This window comes from Centrocercus urophasianus, unplaced genomic scaffold (genome assembly GCF_019232065.1).
Source record: "Centrocercus urophasianus isolate 14NV4802_14NV808 unplaced genomic scaffold, USGS_Curo_1.0 seq_815, whole genome shotgun sequence".
In the NCBI taxonomy this organism is placed as follows: Eukaryota; Metazoa; Chordata; class Aves; order Galliformes; family Phasianidae; genus Centrocercus; species Centrocercus urophasianus.
This window is the reverse complement of record NW_024885439.1, coordinates 13,698-31,401: the sequence shown is the minus strand read 5'-3', so window position 1 is coordinate 31,401 and position 17,704 is coordinate 13,698. Positions and strand designations below refer to the sequence as shown.

Sequence of the window (17,704 nt, the reverse complement as noted above, 5' to 3'; positions counted from 1 at the left end):
GATCACACCGTGTCCCATTGCACAGCCAGCACGGACACCCTGTGCCCTGGGCTCATCTGTTCTGGGGCACGTGGCACTATGCATGTTTGTCCTAAAGAAACCACTTACTGCACATCTGCCCTGGTCACACCATGACCCGTCGAACATCTGCCCTGCTCACACCATGGCCTGTTACACAGCTGTCCTGTGGAAAGAACGTGGCCCTGTGCACATCTGTGCCAGAATAAACCACGACCTCCTGTCCTAAGGCACATCATAGCCCGTGCACGTCTGTCGTGGGTCCTTCGCATCTCCATGCACGCCTGTGCTGGGCGTACTGGGGCCCCAGCTACACCTGCGTCGAGGAACAACCCGGTCGGTGCACGAGTGTCCCTGCGCACACCGTGTCCCCGTGCACATCTGTCCCGGGGAACACCAATGGCGCACCGCACATCTGCCTGCGTCACACCACGGTCCTCAGCGCATCCACGTCACTCCCCGGCCCGTCCCACTTCCCCCCTTCCCCCCTTCCCCGCCCCACTCCATCCCCTTCCCTTTCCTCTCGCCACGCCCTCTGCCCCCAAAGTCCCACCCCCAAAATAAGCCCCGCCCCTTCGTCGAAGCCCCGCCCCGCCCCGAGGCCCCGCCCCGCCCCGCCCGCGCCGCGCAGGGCAGGGCAGTGCCGGCAGAGCGCGGAGCGAGGCGCCGCCGCCATGGGCTGCACGGTCAGCGCCGAGGATAAGGCGGCCGCCGAGCGCTCCCGCATGATCGACCGCAACCTGCGGGAGGATGGCGAGAAGGCGGCGCGGGAGGTGAAGCTGCTGCTGTTGGGTGAGCGCGACCGCCGTCTCCCGGGCGTCCGTCCCCAGCCGCGATACCCCCCCGATCCATCCCTCACCCCCCCCCGTGCGCATCGACGCCCCTCGGGCATTCCCGGCGCGGCCCCCGCCCCCCGTGATTCCTCGCCCTCATTTGAGGCCGCCCTGAACTTCCAGCTCCTCACCCCAATCCCCCCACATCCCTGGGGGTCCCCTGCTCAAGTCCCCACCCACCCACCCTCCTGTGCCCCCCCGTGGTGCTTAGGAAGCAGCCACGCCCCCGGGTCCCCACAGCAAAGGCCCCGGGTGGGATGCAAAACCCCCGGGCATTCGTCCATCCCTCCCCTCCTTGTTTCGGGTGCTGTTTGGAGCCGCCCCCCCCCGCCTTTTCTCCCCCCGCCGCCTCGGCCCGGAACACGGCGTTTATTTTCTCCCATCCCGCTGTTATCTCCGGGAATGGGGGTCCTCGCGCCGCCCCCCACCGCCCCACTGCAACCGCGGGGCGCTGGATGCGGCCGGGAGGAGCATCCCTTCCCCCCCCCCCCCGCTGCCGTCGGGGGGAAACGCCGGTACAAAATGTCTTTTCTCGTCGTCTCCTTCGAGAGAGGAAGCCGAGAGCAGCAGGAAGTCGTGGTGCAATCAGGCAGCGGCCGATCCGCTCCAACACCGCCCGCCTCGATGAGCGCGGAATGAGCGGAGAAGGCGGAGCGCGGCGGTGCTTCCCCTCGGCGGGGTGCGGCGGTGGGGCCGGGCCGTGGGGGTCGGGCCGGCAGTGCGAGACGAACGGGAGCACCGGCAGCCCGGGAGGGGGAGCGGCGGCGGAGCTAAACCCCGCGGCGCTGCGGGGCCGGCACGTGGAGCCGAGACCCCGCTGCTGGGGCTGCCAGGGGCTCGGCCCCGCGCTGAGGGATGCGCCCGGTGTTTGGCTGTAGTGACGCCGGAGGGTTCCGCGGCTGGGGATGGGGAACGGTGATGCGGGGCTGATCCGTGCCGTGCAGCGGGCCGGGAGCGGAGTGGTTGTGCTCCTTGATGCAGGGTGAGGCTCCGGTCACTGATCTCGGTGGGTTTCTAAAGCCAAAAATAGAGCGAAACAGCTCCATTTTTTAGTATTTTTGATTCCTTCCCCCCACCTTAGCAGCTGTTCAAGTGTAAACAGTGCTGAAGGCCCTGAGCTCTCGGTGCCGTTTTCTGAACCAAAATGTGTCCGGAAAGCACTTGAGAGCTCTCAGGGAGCAGCTGGGATGGCTCCCAGTGGGTCCCCATAAGGTGCTTGGAGTCCCTCAGCCCCCTCCTGGCAGCCCCCATAGCTGCATCCGCATCCCCAGAGCACAACACGGCCCCCAGCTGCTGCCCAGCGCCAGGCAGAAGTGAAACCGCAGTCCTGCAGAATCCTCACTGCTGCCAAAAGTGATGTTGGTATTTGGGGGACGAGGGCTGCACGCCCGTCCTGCTGCTGGGCACCCTCCTCTCTTTCTCACTTTCTGCCTGTTGTGTCAGTTTGGCAGAGCAGACCCAGGGGCTGTTGGTGGGCACAGCACCTGCAGGCAGCATTGGAGAGGGGGGAGACCCCCCCCCAGAGCTGGATGCAGGTGGGGTGCACTCCTCAGTGCTCCACAGCTGCCACGTGGGCTTCATGGACACAGTGCTAGCAGCCCTTAACCACACTCTGCCTTCTTGGCATGACAGATTCCTTGGCTTCAGCATTAGGGATCTCTACCTCTGCCTTAGGAAGCATTTGGGAAGCCCCAGATGCAGATGTTGCCCTCAAACAAAGCTGGTTGCTGGGCACATCGCTGGGTTTGCAGCACTGGGACAGCCGTGAGGGGCACTTTGGGGCACACTCTGCCAGGGCTCTCGGTGCTGAGGGTGCAGTTTCAGCCCTGGTGTTCAGATGCTTCTGTCTCAGGATGGGGACACCAGGCTCTGTGGCTCTGTCTGTGCACGCAGCAGCAGAGGAAGGGAGGCACCGGCTTTCAGCTCTCCAGCACTGCGTTGCCTCACACGCCCGCAGGTTTTCCTTCCTCCCTGTTCCCCACCCCACGCTCTGCAGCAGCCCTTTGGTGAGACCAGGCTTAGGGAGGTGCAGGGCTTTAGCCGGGGTGATGATTTTAAGGGAAACGTGATGGGGCCTGTGAGCCACAATGGGAGAGATGTGGTGTCCTCAGGATTTCAGGGCCAGAAAGCAAGCAGAACGCTCCCTTCTTTCCTGGAAAAAGGCACAGGAATAGCTTTGTCCAGCTCGGATCGCAGCGGGGGTGTGGAGAGGGCCGTGCCCAGCCCAAAGTGCGCCCAGCCCAAACCCTCCAACTGTCAGCCCCACACATCCTCCCCACAACGGGTTGTTTTGGTGAGTCTCAATGCTTTTGCCCAGGAAGCCCGGGCTGAGCTGTGCTCCCTTGGTGGGCAGTGGGTGATGCGTGGATGCGGCTCTGCGCCCTCACTGAGCTGCACACCCCCGGTCACCCCCACAGGTCCAGGCAGTGGCACCGCGCTCACACCACGATGTGTCAGGGGGGCTGTTCCTATGTGCCCGGCCCCACATGGGGTCTGCATCCACCCCGCAGCCTGGGCAGCCCCGGGTGCTGCTGGAGGGCAGCCAGCTCTGTGTCGAGGCAGACGGCCGCTTGGAAAAACACGTGGCATTGCTGTGGGATTTTTTTTTTTTTTTTTTTTCTTACATGCAATTATTTTTAAAGCAGTTTTCCAGCTATTTTAGATAGGAAGGAAAATGTGGAGGGGAATCTTTTTTTTTTTTTTTTTTTTTTAACTTCTCCCTCCCCTCCCCCCGCTTTTATTTTGGAGTCTTTTTCACCCAGCTATTGGTGCAGTGCTTTGGAAACTCCATTTGGTGGCTGGGACATGGCTGGTGCCTTGGGTCTGTCCCAGCCAACTCTATCCCTCCTTGCCACCTCTCAGCATGGGGGCACGTCCCCAGTCCCTCTGTCCCCCTGTGGATGATGGTGATTGTTTCCTATTTTTGTAGTATGGTCTGGGAAGAAGCGTGGTTGCATCCCTGGGGCCCTGGGCTCCGTGCCGCATTGAGATCTGGCCCTTTGGGACAGATAGGAGTGATGCTTTGGGGTTCAGGGACACAGCCCCAGCCCTAGAGCACTGTGTCCTGCCCAGCAGTGGGAAGCTGTCCTGCTCCGGAAGCTCATGCTGCCTGGCACTCAGCCTATGGATTGTGTCGGGGCTGAATGGCCGGTAGCCGGTGTGTTCCGGGGATTGGGAGCTTCCCCCCAGCCCAGTAATGGTTGTCCCCTGGCTTCCCTGAACACCACGTTCTCTCCCCCATTATTCGCATCCCCATGCCACCCATGACCATTCTGGTGGCCTTGCCATGAGGCAAAGGAGCAGATTTGGAAGGGAGATGGCATGGCAGGCTGGTGGCTGCGCTCCCAGCTGCTGCATGTGCCCATAGGGCTGCGCCTGTGCCACATCGCTGCCTGGCTGTGCTGGGCTGGGATCTGCTGCTCCGGGTGCTGCTGGGTGGCACCGCTCCGGCTGGGGTTATTAGAGCTAGTGAGGGACCGGAGCGCTCCTGCTAAACAGGGATTATGAAAGGAAAAAATGCCTTCCCTGCAGCTACTGTGACTCAACGCAGGGTTTAGAGGCCGCGGCTCCGCACGTGCGCGCCCACGCTCCTCCCAGCAGGCTCCCGCAGCGGGCTCGGGGTCACGCCTGCACCCCATTAACAGTGCCGTAGGGCTAGGAGAGTGGTGGGGAGCCACGGGGACGGCTCTGTGGGTTGGGATGATGTGCTGGGCAGGGATGTGCTTTGGAGATGCTCGGGGTCAGTGCGGACCGTGCCTGGTGCCTGCTGTCACAGCTTCCAAGGCGGCGGTGGCACGGGGCTGGCGCTGCAGTGGTTCTCACTGCCCTTCGTGCAGTTGTGGTTCTATGGGGCCAAGCGCTGCCCCTGCTGCGAGCAGCAATTTTCCGCATGGCGTGGCTGGCTGCAGGGCTCCTTTTCCAAAGGAGGCAGGGGAAGCTCTGGGTGGAAAGAAAGCGAGAAACCCGATCCACCTCACCGAGCTGAGCGCAGTTTTATTTCCGTCGGGTCAAGCCTGCGAGGTTCCAGCCAAATCATATATTTTGGGCCAAATGAGAAACACGTGTCATCCGCCGAGTCCCATAACCAGGGAAAGATGCTGCGGGTGCATGCTGGGTCCTGCCTGGGGCATGCAGCTCCTCACAGCGCAGGCTGGGGACAGGGGGACGCTCTGCCTGCAGGATAAGGGGCTGTGACCCTTGCTGCTTCCATGGGGTACCTGGCATCACCACACAGATGGTGATGTCCCTGCTGCTGTGCCTTGGCTGCAAGCTCAGGCTGTGCTCCTGCAGGTTAATTTTAGCATAATCTCCACTTTTTTTTTGAGCTCCTCTTCCCCCTCTGTGGCTGGAGTGCAGCACCCCTGCCATGAGCTGCCTGGGGGCCCCTATAAGGGTGGCTCTGCTTTAGGGATGTGACGGTGCACGCACCTTGGGCACATGAGGACTGTCCGACACCTCTGTGGTGCTGTGTGGGTTGAAGGGATGGGGCTGGCGTGGAGTGTGGCCAAAGAGAGAGACCACAGGGATGGATGGAAGAGAATGCACAAAGTGCCGTGCTTTGGGATGTGGTATCCCTAAACAGCACTGCTTGGAGCTCCTGTGTTGAGGGTTTGCTCCAGGCTGTTGTCCCTGCGCAGAGGAGGGACAAGGGATGGGCCGTGTCCCTCTGAGCTTCCCCTTTCTGCTTCCCCTTTCTGCAGCCGGGTGACCTCACTCCTTCCTCCCTCCCAGCATGGGGAGGGAGGGAGGGAGCGACAGATGCACACAGCCTGCCAGGGTGGTGCATCCTCAATGCTTGGGGTGACAGCAGCACTGCCACGGGGCTGACGCATTGCTGAAGCTCTCTGGGTTTTTCCCAGCCATGAAGAAACCCCTGGGTGCTGTGGCACTGCCCTGCTCTGGGCTCTGTCCCCACCTGCTGCTTTAGAAACCCATTGGGTTTTCTCCTTTTTGGCCCACCCCGTGGTGGCAACCCTAGGCTGTAGCTGATGCCTTACTTCTTCCACAGGTGCTGGGGAGTCCGGGAAGAGCACCATTGTCAAACAGATGAAGTGAGTATCACAGGGACCTGCCCTGTCCCTGCAGCGGTGCTGGGGACATCTAGGCACAATGGCATTGGGGTTGGGCTCCTGGGATGCGCAGGATGGTGCTGTGGTGGCTAAAAGTGCCTTGAGAAGGGCTGGGGTGCTGCCGATGGGATTTCTGTTATCCCATGCGTCCCCGTGTTCCTGCTGCCCAGCTCCCACAGGCTGGGTGCTCTCCAGGGCATGAATATTTCATCAGCTGTCAGTGGAAGGGGAGGTGAGCTCGGATGCCTGTGGTTACACTGGCAACAGAGAGACATAGTGAAAGCAAACACCTGGCAGGGAGGTGGCAGCAAGGCTGGTGGCACTGTGAGCAGAGCATGCTGACCTTGTCCCCTGTGCCCAGGATCATCCACGAAGATGGCTACTCAGAGGAGGAGTGCCGGCAGTACAAAGCCGTGGTCTACAGCAACACCATCCAGTCCATCATGGCCATCATCAAGGCTATGGGGAACCTGCAGATCGACTTTGGAGACTCCTCCAGAGCGGTGCGTGTCTCTGTGTGCCTGCTGTGTTCATATTCCTTCTGGGAGCAGAGCCTTCCAAAGCAGGACCAGGCCTTAGGTGGCCTTGCCCAATCCCTTCTGCTGTCCCACACTCTGGGACCTCCTAAGGCAGGAAAAACCCGAAGGATGACTGGTGGGAGCGGGGAGGAAAGTTGTGAGTTTCCTGAGCTAGGAAAGGTGATTTTTGCCATTCCTGTGTTTGTTTGTTTGTTTTTCTATGGGCATCTGTGATGGGTTGGTGGGAATCGCTGTGGCTCATGGGACTGATGCCTGGTTCTGCTGCAGGATGATGCCCGCCAGCTCTTTGCGCTCGCCTGCACCGCAGAGGAGCAGGGCATCATGCCTGAAGACCTTGCCAACGTCATCCGGAGGCTGTGGGCTGACCACGGGGTCCAGGCCTGCTTCAATCGCTCCCGTGAATACCAGCTGAATGACTCTGCTGCCTAGTGAGTACACTCCTCCTCCTCCTTTTCCTCCTCAACCTGTTACTATGCTATGGAGCCGTTCTGTGATGTTAGCATCAGGGCAGTGCTCCTTCAGGTGTGCAGCATCCAAGCTGGGACCCTCCCTAAAGGCAGGAGCCCCTCCATGCTGGGCATGGGTCTTCTTTGCATGGATGCTGTTCTCCTCTTGCAAGAAGATAACTGGCGCTGGATTTCTTTCTGTGTAGTTTTTTCCCTTTTATTTATTTATTTTTTCCCCACTGATTGGTTCAGTGAGCAGGATTGATGGGGACTGCAGGCAGCTCTCGACCCCAGCCCCATGAATGCTCGTCTGAATGGGGAGTGTGTATCATAGAATCATAGAATGGCTTAGGTTGGAGGGTCCTTAAAGATCATCCAGCCCCATCCCTGCCATGGTCTGACTGCCTCCCAGCCCAGGCTGCCCAGGACCCCTCCATGGCCTGGGGCACCTCCAGGGATGGCACCCACAGCTCTGGGCAGCAGTGCCAGCGCCTCACCACCCTCTGAGCAAAGGATTTCCCCCTAATGTCTCACCTACCTCTCACTTCTTTGAGCATAATGCCATTTCTCCTTGTCCTATCCATGCAGGGAGATATCCCCAATAAAAAATGGGGATGCTTGTTCTGAGCGTAGCGCTCAAGACCGCTTGTTTTGTTGTTTTATCGTTTTCAAATGAGTTTATGTGGCAGAAATTGGCATTCTGCTGGCGTAAGAGCTGGCAAGCTAGTGCTTGGAGAAGTAAATTGCCTGCATCTGGTTCGGTTTATCCCCAACAAGATTTAATAAATAAGTTAATCTGCCTAAAGCACGATCGCTTTTCTGCATTGGGAAAACGATGCCTGAAAGCAGCTGCCGGAGGAGCTCAGCTGTGAGCTTTTGGAGCCTGGTGTCTGTCGTGGTCCCACATGGGGCGGTGATGCCCTTTGGGAAGGGCATCCCTCTGGCTGTCCCAGCAGCACGAAGGACAAGCGTTGCTCATTGCCCGCATCCAGCGGTCGGGGCGATGCCCTGCGCTGTGCCCGGGTGATGGATGGGGAGCCGTGTGCCTTCCCCTCGCTGACACCGAGGCCGAGGTCCGAGCCCAGCCCGGCCCTGCCTCCCCGCCGCTCGCTTCCTGTTTTTGTGGCAGCCGTGAGCCGGGTGATTTCCGGCTGTTTTTGAGCTCGCTGTGGAGGTGTGGTCCGGCCGTGTCACCGCCGTGCTGCCCCACGCCCTCCCTGGGGTCCCCACGTCCAACGCTCGGCGTCTCCCGTAGCCGCGTCCCCGCGCTCCATCGGCACGGCTCTCTCCGGATTACAGCCCCGTGCAGAGGGCGGCCTGCTTACAGTAACCCAATTAACTGGAGCCGCGCCGATTACAGCTGCTGGGGCACGGGCTGTCCGTGGCCGAGCCCTGCGCCGCTTCCTGCAGGACCGGCCCTTTGTGTGCGTGTGACTGCGGAGGCGCAGTGCCAGCAGTGGTTTCCGCTGGGCCGCGGCCCGTTGTCGTGGTGATGAATGCTTTCCTCCTTCCGTTTCCCTGGGCTGGGAGCGTCATGGCGGTGCGGGCACGGTCCCCTGGGCCACGTCACCTGCTGGGCTCTGCAGGCCCTGTGTCACCGGTGCTGGGGTCTCATGGAGACGCCTGGCTTGGTGTCTTGGCTCAGCCCTAGCATTCCCCCCCCCCCCCAACCTGATGCCGTCCTGCCCTCCTCTCCAGCTACCTGAACGACCTGGAAAGGATAGCGCGGGCCGACTACATCCCCACCCAGCAGGACGTGCTGCGCACCCGGGTGAAGACCACCGGCATCGTGGAGACCCACTTCACCTTCAAGGACCTGCACTTCAAGTAGGTCTGGCTGCAAACCCTCGGCGCGCCAGCCTGGTGCTGAGTGGCTGCTGGTGGTGGAGGTCGGGGTTAGCCAAGCAAGGCTGCACAGCACCTCTCTGTGCTCACCCAGGACTTTGGAGGTTGTGGCAGGGGTGGGCAGGGTGGCCCTGGGGGACACAACAGTGGCAGAGCCTCCCCAGCAGGCGAGCGGAGGGACAGGAGTCAGGAAAATCCATCCCTGAGGATGTGGTGCTCTGCGGAGCCTGGGCATCCTCTGGTGCCCACAGAGGGAGAGGCACGTGGCTCACATTATCCTCCATAATCCCATCTGTGCATCCCCGGCCCAGCACTGGTGGTGTACGATGGCAGCGCTTCAGTGGGAGGCATCACCCAGCTCTGCTGGGGGAAATGAGGCAGGGCTGGAGGTGCAGGAGTTGGGGTGCTGTTGACCCAGGCTGCCATTGCCCTGCAGGATGTTCGATGTGGGCGGCCAGCGCTCAGAGCGGAAGAAGTGGATCCACTGCTTCGAGGGGGTGACAGCCATCATTTTCTGCGTGGCCCTGAGTGCCTATGACCTGGTGCTGGCAGAAGACGAGGAGATGGTGAGCGAGGGGGTGGAAGTTCGGGTTTAGGGTGCTCCAGGGGATCCCTACCCCATGCTGCTGGCAGTGACCCACTACCCCGCTGTGGTGGCTGCTGGCTTGGTGCAGCAGTGTGGGGTGCCCAGTGCCCAGTTCCAAGGCCAGTGGCTCATGGAGTGGCAGCACCACCTGCCTGATGCCGTGCCCTTCCTCTCATAGAACCGGATGCACGAGAGCATGAAGCTATTTGACAGCATCTGCAACAACAAGTGGTTCACAGATACATCCATCATCCTCTTCCTCAACAAGAAGGACCTCTTCGAGGAGAAGATTGTGCACAGCCCCCTGACCATCTGCTTCCCGGAGTACACAGGTGCACATGTGCTGGTCCTTTCTGGGCTTCATCTGCTGCATCCCCTTGCCTTGGGGTTCCAGGGGAGAATGGCAATGGGAACAGTGGCTCTGTTGGCTCTGAGTGCGGGGTCCCTGTTTCAGCAACCTCTGGGACTCCTTGCAGGGAATCCTTAGGACTGGTTGGGTGGCCCTGAGGTGTGGGTCCTGTGGTGGTCATTGCACTTTGAACGTAGTGCAGCTTGGGGCAGAGGGTTGCCCATTGCACTTTGGAGTTGGGTGGCACTTGGGGTGCTGTGGGGACAGGGGAGGGCTTGGGAAGGAGTGGAGCAGCTGGGTCAGGAGCAGCCCTAATTTGAGGCTTATGGGATGTCCAGGTGCAGCCTTAAGGCGATGTGTGGATAAAGCAGAAGTGATGAGAAGAATAAGAGGCTTAGGAAGCCATGGAGGCTGAGATGGGGATGGGCAGAGAGGGAGCCCTGGGGCTGCACTGTGCACCTTGTGAGCATGGTGGTTACTCTGCCCTGCCGTGGTACTTGGGCTGGTGGCATTTAGGTGAGCTGTATCCCTGCATGACCACTTGGCTAGATTAGTGAGGCAGTTCTGTGGGAGGCTTTGGGGCCTGGGGGGCCGTGGCACATCCCCAGCATCATCTCTCCCTCCCCAGGTGCCAACAAGTATGACGAGGCCGCCGGCTACATCCAGAGCAAGTTCGAGGACCTGAACAAGCGGAAGGACACCAAGGAGATCTACACACACTTCACCTGTGCCACCGACACCAAGAACGTGCAGTTTGTCTTTGATGCCGTCACTGACGTCATCATCAAAAACAATCTGAAGGACTGCGGGCTCTTCTGAGGGCGGCAAGGTGGGCACGGGGCCCCTCCAAGACCCACGAGTGCCATCCCCATCCTGCTGCCCACCACCTCCCTTCTCCCCGTACCCATCCCGCTCACGGCTTGCTCTCTCCTAGGGCGCACCGATGAAGAGAGGACCGTGCCTGGTGATTCTGCTTCTCCTCTGGTTTCATCCCCCAACCCTCTAAAGAGACGTTTTGGTGACGGCCGTGGTGGCAGCGATGGGGACGCACTGCCTGCAAGGCCTGACCCAGGGCTGTCCCCACTTGCCTCCGGTGTCCCCCCGCATCCCTTTGCCTTCCAGGCCGGGGACAGGAGGATTTCTCTCTTGGTTTGTAACCGGTCGCCATCTCCCCAGTCTCTCCTTTTTATTCGGTTCCGCACCGTTTACATCCAAAACGTGTTTGCAGGGGGCGCGGCGCTCCCGGCATCGCAGGGGCCGGCGATGGGACCCCCCCAGAAACACGACCGAAAACATTCCTTTTAATAACCAGAAAAGAAAAAAAAAAAAAAAAAAAAAAAAAAGGCCCCACACACACACACACACACCTACACACACACACACACACACACACCAAGCTTGGTTTACGTTGCTTTTTAAAGAAACCTTTTTAAGAAACTATTTAAAAGCGTCAAGTGCTAAGTGGTCGCGTCGTCTTCGTGCAGGTAATGCCGAAACCGTGTGCCTTGCAGGGGGGTCCCCTTTGTCTGGCGCCGGGCTGGGGGGAGAGGGCTGGTGCCCCCCTGCCCCTCTCTAGTAGGGCCTAGCAGGTAGGGCTAGCTGTGCCGGGGGGCAGACCCTGCTGTACGGAGCTGCCCTCCCTCCCCCCTCTCTCTCTCTCTCAGCTCCTGCTTTTCCCACGGGATGTTTTTCCGAATTGTTCACGTGATTTGAGATAATAAAATGTAGAAAGGAAAAAAAAAAAAAAAAAGAAAAAGAATGACCCCTCCACACCCTCTGCATCAATGTGGGGGGTGATGTGGCTGCTTTTTTTCCTGCTCTGTGGGTGTCTGGGGAGGAAGTAGGAGAGGCTTGGCAGCAATCTGAGGTCCTCTTTGCATGTGAGCTGGGACGTGTGGGCTCAGAGCCCCTTCTGGGTGTCCACTGGGGGGGGGTGGGTCCCTTGCAGGCTGGCACTCACCTGGGGATGCCATCATGGTGCGATGGTGCTATTCCCTGGGCATCCCGTGGTCCCCAGGGGGATCCAGCACCCCTCAGCACTAAGGGATACCTCAGGACTTCAGGTGTCACCCAGTGCCCCCCAGCACCCAGGGGTGCATGCAGGTTAGGGGCTGGCTGGGGGGATGCTCTGGAGCTGCTCAGGTCACGTTGCTGGGGTTTGGGAACAAGCAGAAGCGGTGGCAGAGGGTGGGCAGGGGCACCAGTCGGGGGTGGGGGCTGTGGTGGGGGCTGTAGGGGCTGGAGCTCAGAAGAGCCCACAGTCCTTGAGGTTCTCCTTGATGATGATGTCGGTGACGGCGTCGAAGACGAACTTGACGTTCTCAGTATCAGTGGCACAGGTCATGTGCGAGTAGATCTCCTTCACGTCCCGCCGCATGTTCAGCTCCAGGAACTGCAGCTTGATGTAGTTGCCAGCATCATCATAGGTGTTGGGACCTACAAGCAGGGCCGTGGGTCCCCAGCACCCCACAGCCCCTGTATTCCCCTCCCATCACCCCACAGCTCAGACCTTTGGCTGGGTGCTTAGGGTGCTGGGGACACCTGGTGGGTGTCTGACAAAGGATGCTAGCACCCAAATTCCCCACCCGGGGCTGAGCGTGACTGCCCTCACCATCGTAGTCAGGGAAGCAGATGCTGAGGTGAGCCTTCTTGATCTTCTCCAGGAAGACGTCCTTCTTGTTGAGGAAGAGGACAATAGAGGTGGTGGCAAAGTAGCGGTGGTTGCAGATGCTGTTGAAGAGGTGCAGGCTCTCGTGCATGCGGTTCTGTGGGAGGACACAGCCCCATCAGCCCCCCCGCAGCTCCCCAGCTCCCTGGTACCCCTTGGCACGGCTGCCTACCACTTCGTCATCCTCCACCAGCACCATGTCGTAGGCGCTGAGCGCCGCGATGAAGATGATGCACGTCACCCCCTCGAAGCAGTGGATCCACTTCTTGCGCTCCGAGCGCTGTCCTCCCACATCGAACATCCTGCAGGGCAGGACCAGGGGGCTCAGCATCCCCCCCACGCCCCCTGCCCCAGCACTTTGGGGCTCAGCCCCTACCTGAAGTTGAGGTCCTTGAAGGAGAACTGGGTTTCGATGATGCCGGTGGTTTTGACACGGGAGCGCAGCACGTCCTGCTCGGTGGGGACGTAGCCAGGGGTCACCAGGCGCTCCAGGTCCGACAGGTAGCTGGTGGGCACAGTGTGAGGCATGTCCCACCAAGGGTGCCCCCACCCACCTACCCATCCTGCACCTACTATCCTGCCGAGTCGTTGAGCTGGTATTCAGAGGCCCGGTCAAAGCAGGCCTGGATGCCTGCATCCTTCCAGAGCCGCCCGATGATGTCTGACATTTCCTTGGGCATGGTGCCCTCCTCAATGGTGTCCGAGAGGTGCAGCAGCTTGCGGGCATCATCCTGCAAGGGATGGGGGCTCAGTGGGGACAGGGACCAGGGTACAGCTCCACACCCCGTGCTGGGGGCCCCTCACCTGGCGGGCTGAGTCACCGTACTGGATGTTGAGCGTGCTCATGGCACGCACGATGGCCAGCATGGACTGCAGCGTGTTGCTGTAGATGATGGCGATGAACTCCAAGCACTCCTCCAGTGAGTAACCATCCTGGTGGATGATCCTGGCCAAGATGGGGGCATGGGGCTGAGTGGGGTGCTGAGGGCACTCATGGGGCTGAGTTACAGGGTAGGGGCACTTGTGGGCACTGAACTGGTGAGTAGGGGTACCCATGCGGGTTGATAATAGAGTGGTGACTTCTATGGAGCTGAACTGTAGAGTAGGGACACTCTTGGGGCTGAACTATAGGATGGGAGAAGCCATGAGGCTGAACTATAGGATGGGGGTACCCATGCAGCTAAACTATAGGGTGGGGGCATTTATGGAGCTAGAAAATAAAGCAGAGGAACTCGTTGCTGCAGTGTGGGCACTGAGGGGTGGATGCTCCCCTGGCTGTGGTATGGGACAGGTAGGAGGCACGGTGCTGCCCATGGGACTTACTTCATCTGCTTGACGATGGTGCTTTTCCCTGACTCCCCTGCTCCTGTGGGGACAGAGTGAGGGCACAGTGGTGACCACAGCCGTGATCACCACAGGGGGACATAAAACAGGGAGAGAGGCAGCTAGGTCTGAGGGGCACTGGGGTAGTGCTGCTGGGGGCTCAGTCAAGGGTGTGCTGGGGGATCTGGAGGTGGGGATGAAGACGAGGATGCGGTGGAGATGGGGACAAAAAAGTGGGGCATTGCAGGGGGATGTGGCCAGGGCCTGGGCATGGGGTAACAGTAGGGGAACTAGGGGGCACTGGGAGAGGGACGTGCAGCACTAGGAGGATGCAAGGGCAGCTTCTAGGGGGAACACGGAGGGATCTGGGGGTGCTGGGGCGGAGTTGGGGTGCTTGGTGCTGTGGGGGTGTTGGGTGGGGTGAGTTTCAGGGGTACCGAGGAGTCTGAGCAGCTACTGGGTTTTGGAGCATGAGGATGCCACGGGGGGAGGTTCAAGCACCCCCCGGAGCTGTGCCCACCTACCCAGCAGCAGCAGCTTGACGGTCCTGGCATCCTTCTCAGCGTCCTCCTTCAGCTTCTTCTCCAGCTCACGGGAGTGCTTCTCCTCAGCACTGGCCCCTGCGCCCATCCTCGCCTCTGCCGCCTGCCGACTCGCCCGCTCGGTGGAGGTCAGCACCAGGATGGGCAGCGTGCGCCAGCCCCCCGCCGCCTCCAGCGCTCGCCCACCGCCCGACTGCGGCCGCCGCTGCCACCCAAGTGGGCCAAGGACGGGGACAAGGAGCGCGGCTTAAGCCAGGCTCCGGATAAAGCCCCGAAATCTGCCCCGGGCTGAGCTCAGCAATCCCCTGGCTCCCGGCGTCAGCGCTTCTGCGGAGAGGGCGCCCAGCTGTCCCCGCCCAGACTTGGTGGCCCAATGTCCCCAGGCTGTGGCTATGCCCCTTGGCAGGGATGTCCCCTCAGTTCCCAGCCACGGTTATGGCCTCACTCCAGGGATGTCCCTGCTGCTCCCAAGCCATGGGTATGCCCCTGTAGTGGAGATGTTCCCCGCCATCCCCACATCCCCTGTGTGAACCATCTCATGTTGTACCCTCAAGAACCCCTGTCTGATGTCATTGTACCCCAAGTGTCATCCCCACTCCCATGTCCCAAGCCCTTTCCAAGACCCTCATAATGTCCCTAGCTCCTCTCAGTGCTCCTTGCCCCAGCCCCCCGTTGCCCCTAGGACTCACCCCACACCACCAAGGACACCCCACGTCCCGCCCCCCGGCAGTGTCCCCCACAGTGTATCCCCATTGCCACCAAAGCACCCCCGTGTCCCAGAGCCCCGTGTCCACCAGTACAGCCCCCGTCCCCCAGCCCCAGCATCCTACGCTGTCCCCTGTGCCCCCCCCACTTCTCCGCGGGGCTCCTGCAGTGCCGAGTCTGGCCGCCAGAGGGCAGAGCGACCCAGCATAGCGCAGCACAGCTCTGAGAAGACCAGCTCAACCCAGTACAGCCCAGTACAGACCAGCACAGCCCAGTACAGACCAGTACAGACCAGAACAGTCCAGCAGAGACCAGCGCAGAGCTGTACCATCCTCCCAGTGCTATCAGTACTGCCTCCAGTACCCCCACTGCTGTCCGAGTCTGGCCATGCCTGACCGCAGTCCCCCCGGCAGTGACTGCAATGCCCCCAGTGGCAACTCTGAGTGCCCCCATAGCGCCCACCATGGCCTCCTGCGTCATGTCCCCGTGCCCAGAGTCCCCTCCATCACCCTGCGGTGTTCCCAGCACCCCACCATGCGCTCTCCTGGATCCCACCCCCAGAGCTCAGCAATGTCCCTGTCCCCAACAGAGCACACACAGGCATCTGTCCCAAAGCCAGTGTTTATTTGGGCGTGCTGCAGGCTGTGGGGAGGGGGGACACCTGGCCACCCCTGCACTCCTCCCCTACAACTATTTACAACCCCAGCGATGGGCAGGATGCCCCATCTCACCCCTCCTGGCCGTGTCCCCATCATGTGGCCGGTGTCCTGCCCCCAGCAGGGGTCAAGGCCATGTCTCTGTGCCTGCAGCCCACCCTCCTCCCAACTTTGGCTCCAAAATAACCAGAAGAGGAAACTGAGGCACTGAGACTGAGCTCACCCAGTGCCACCTCTCACTGCTCGTTTGTCCCCTCCCATCACTGGCTCGTCCCCCTGTGTGTGACAGCACCATACCCCGAAGAGCATCCCCCCCTCCTGCACCAGGACCGCCCATCACACCAGGACCCAGAGCCTCACGGAACTCCAGGAAGGGGAGGGACGAGAGGCGCGGTCCGAAGCTACCCCCAGGTCCTCCACCGTCCCCAGTGCCGGGAGGTGATGTTGGTGTCACCCCAGTGACTATGTACAACCTGCAAATAAATACCACCGCCGGCAGGAGACGGCGGGAGGGGGCAGGGGTGTGAGCATGCGTGCGTGTCTGCCTGCATGGGTGTGGGTATATATATATATTTATTTATTTATAGATATTTTTTTTTAATATTAAAAGGAGGGAAAAATAGACCATTGTGCTAGCAAAGTCCCTGGGGAGGGGTTCATGTGTGCCCGCAGCTCTCTGGCGGGTGATTCCGGCGGCTCCGTGGCTTCTTCTGGTCCTGCAGCTCCTTGGCTTTGAGGGCAGCCAGCGGCTCGGGGGGGCCGGGGGCCGGCGGTCGCCAGAAGCCCTGGCAGTACTGGTCGAGGAGTCCCAGCTCGGGGCGGGTGAGCAGCTGCAGCAAGTCCTGGTAGCGCGGCGTTGGGGCTCCCGGCAGCGCGGCAGGGGGCAGCTCGCCTTGCAGCAGGACGGCGTGCACGGCGCGGGCGGCCAGGACGCGCAGCTGCACCTTGGTCACCGTGTGCTTGAAGTTGTTCTCGGTGGCGGTGCAGGAGTAGAGGCCGCTGTCGGAGAGCTGCAGGGCCCGCAGCAGCAAGCCCTGCTCTGTCCGCAGTGCCCGGCCGCCCTCTGTGCGTAGCTGCGGGGACAGAGGGGCTCAGCTGGATGCCGACCAGCTGGACGCCGTGCACAGCACCCGGCTCCTACCTCTTTCCGTCGGTCGCTGTTGTCCTTCTGCAGCAGCCATTTGACGGTGGCTTGTGGCGAGCGGGGCTGGCACTCGAGGAAGGCGGTGCTGCCCTCCACCCCGTACTGCACCGCCTCCACCGTGTTCTTGTTGGCTGCAGGAGCAGGACATGGCAGTCAGCACACACGCTCGTCCCCAGGCCCCATCTCCCTGCCCAACATGTTGCTCTGCCCCATGCAACTGAAGCATCCAGACGTGTTCTTCCTTTTCCTGAATGTATCTATCCATCCATCCACGGTCATCCTTCTTTGAATCATCCATCTGTGCTCTTCTTTCTCCCCTCCGCATCCATCTACCCCCCCAGCTCCCCATCCCTCCATCTTCAACCTCTCACATTTCCATTCATTCATCTACCTGTTCATACATTCATCTGAGATTTTCTTTTTCCCAGTGTAGACACCCAACCACAGCCATCCTCCTCTGAAGCATCCAGCCACACAATTGTACTTTTCTTTCTCTCCAATCTATCCATCCATTTATCCATCTACGGTCAACCTCCTCCTTCTCCTTCTCCCAGTGTATGCACTGTCTATGGTCATCCTCCTCTCAAGCACCCATACATCAATCTGTGCTCTTCTTTTTCCCCAGTATATCCATCCATTCACCCACCCATCCATCCACCCATCCACCCACTCACCCACTCATCTAACATTTCCATTCATTCATCTACTCACTTGGCCATCCATATGTGCTCTTCCTTCTCCCAGGGTATTCATCCAACCACGGTCAACCTCTCCAAAGCATTCATCCACTCATCTGTGCTCTTTTTTCTCCCCACTGTATCCTTCCATCCATCTACCCACCCGCTCATCCATCTGTCCATCCATCCATGCATCCATCCATCCATCTTCAATCTCCAGTATTTCCATTCATCCACACACTCACCTCATCCATGCTTCCATCCATCCATCCATCCATCCATCCATCCATCCATCCATCCATCC

General features: G+C 60.3%; 3 protein-coding genes across 4 annotated transcripts in view; 1 reads left to right on the top strand and 2 right to left on the bottom strand.

Moving 5' to 3' along the window:
- Positions 1-668: 668 nt before the first annotated feature.
- Positions 669-11,032, top strand: LOC122171132 (guanine nucleotide-binding protein G(i) subunit alpha-2). Its single transcript, XM_042838505.1, has 9 exons — positions 669-810; positions 5,860-5,902; positions 6,282-6,423; positions 6,727-6,887; positions 8,604-8,732; positions 9,187-9,316; positions 9,515-9,668; positions 10,314-10,514; positions 10,620-11,032. The coding sequence occupies exons 1-8, from the start codon at positions 693-695 to the stop codon at positions 10,502-10,504; spliced, it is 1,068 nt and encodes a 355-aa protein (XP_042694439.1). The 5' UTR covers positions 669-692; the 3' UTR covers positions 10,505-10,514; positions 10,620-11,032.
- An 898-nt stretch (positions 11,033-11,930) lies between these two features.
- GNAT1 (G protein subunit alpha transducin 1) lies at positions 11,931-14,306 on the bottom strand. Its single transcript, XM_042838502.1, has 8 exons — positions 14,201-14,306; positions 13,677-13,719; positions 13,158-13,299; positions 12,927-13,084; positions 12,730-12,858; positions 12,526-12,655; positions 12,297-12,450; positions 11,931-12,121 (listed from the first exon to the last, which is right to left on the bottom strand). Exons 1-8 carry the CDS (start codon positions 14,304-14,306, stop codon positions 11,931-11,933), a joined length of 1,053 nt encoding a protein of 350 aa, XP_042694436.1.
- Positions 14,307-16,133: 1,827 nt separating this feature from the next.
- Positions 16,134-17,704, bottom strand: part of LOC122171133 (semaphorin-3F-like) — a 15,047-nt gene continuing 13,476 nt past the window's right edge. For both annotated transcript variants that reach the window (XM_042838506.1, XM_042838507.1), the window contains 2 exons: positions 16,721-16,854; positions 16,134-16,652 (listed from right to left, as the gene is read on the bottom strand). In XM_042838506.1, the coding sequence (XP_042694440.1) occupies positions 16,236-16,652; positions 16,721-16,854 (551 nt within the window). In that variant the 3' untranslated portion in view covers positions 16,134-16,235. The remainder of the gene's footprint in view (positions 16,653-16,720; positions 16,855-17,704) is intronic.

Excerpts from the sequence above, each read along its gene's own strand:
- LOC122171132 (XM_042838505.1), top strand. The coding sequence starts at position 693 with ATGGGCTGCACGGTCAGCGCCGAGGATAAGGCGGCCGCCGAGCGCTCC. Across the intron at positions 8,733-9,186 it reads TTCAAGGACCTGCACTTCAA|GATGTTCGATGTGGGCGGCC; the intron begins GTAGGTCTGGCT and ends ATTGCCCTGCAG. Across the intron at positions 9,669-10,313 it reads CTGCTTCCCGGAGTACACAG|GTGCCAACAAGTATGACGAG; the intron begins GTGCACATGTGC and ends CTCCCTCCCCAG.
- GNAT1 (XM_042838502.1), bottom strand. The coding sequence starts at position 14,306 with ATGGGCGCAGGGGCCAGTGCTGAGGAGAAGCACTCCCGTGAGCTGGAG. Across the intron at positions 13,720-14,200 it reads CGTCAAGCTGCTGCTGCTGG|GAGCAGGGGAGTCAGGGAAA; the intron begins GTAGGTGGGCAC and ends CTGTCCCCACAG. Across the intron at positions 12,656-12,729 it reads TTCAAGGACCTCAACTTCAG|GATGTTCGATGTGGGAGGAC; the intron begins GTAGGGGCTGAG and ends CCTGCCCTGCAG.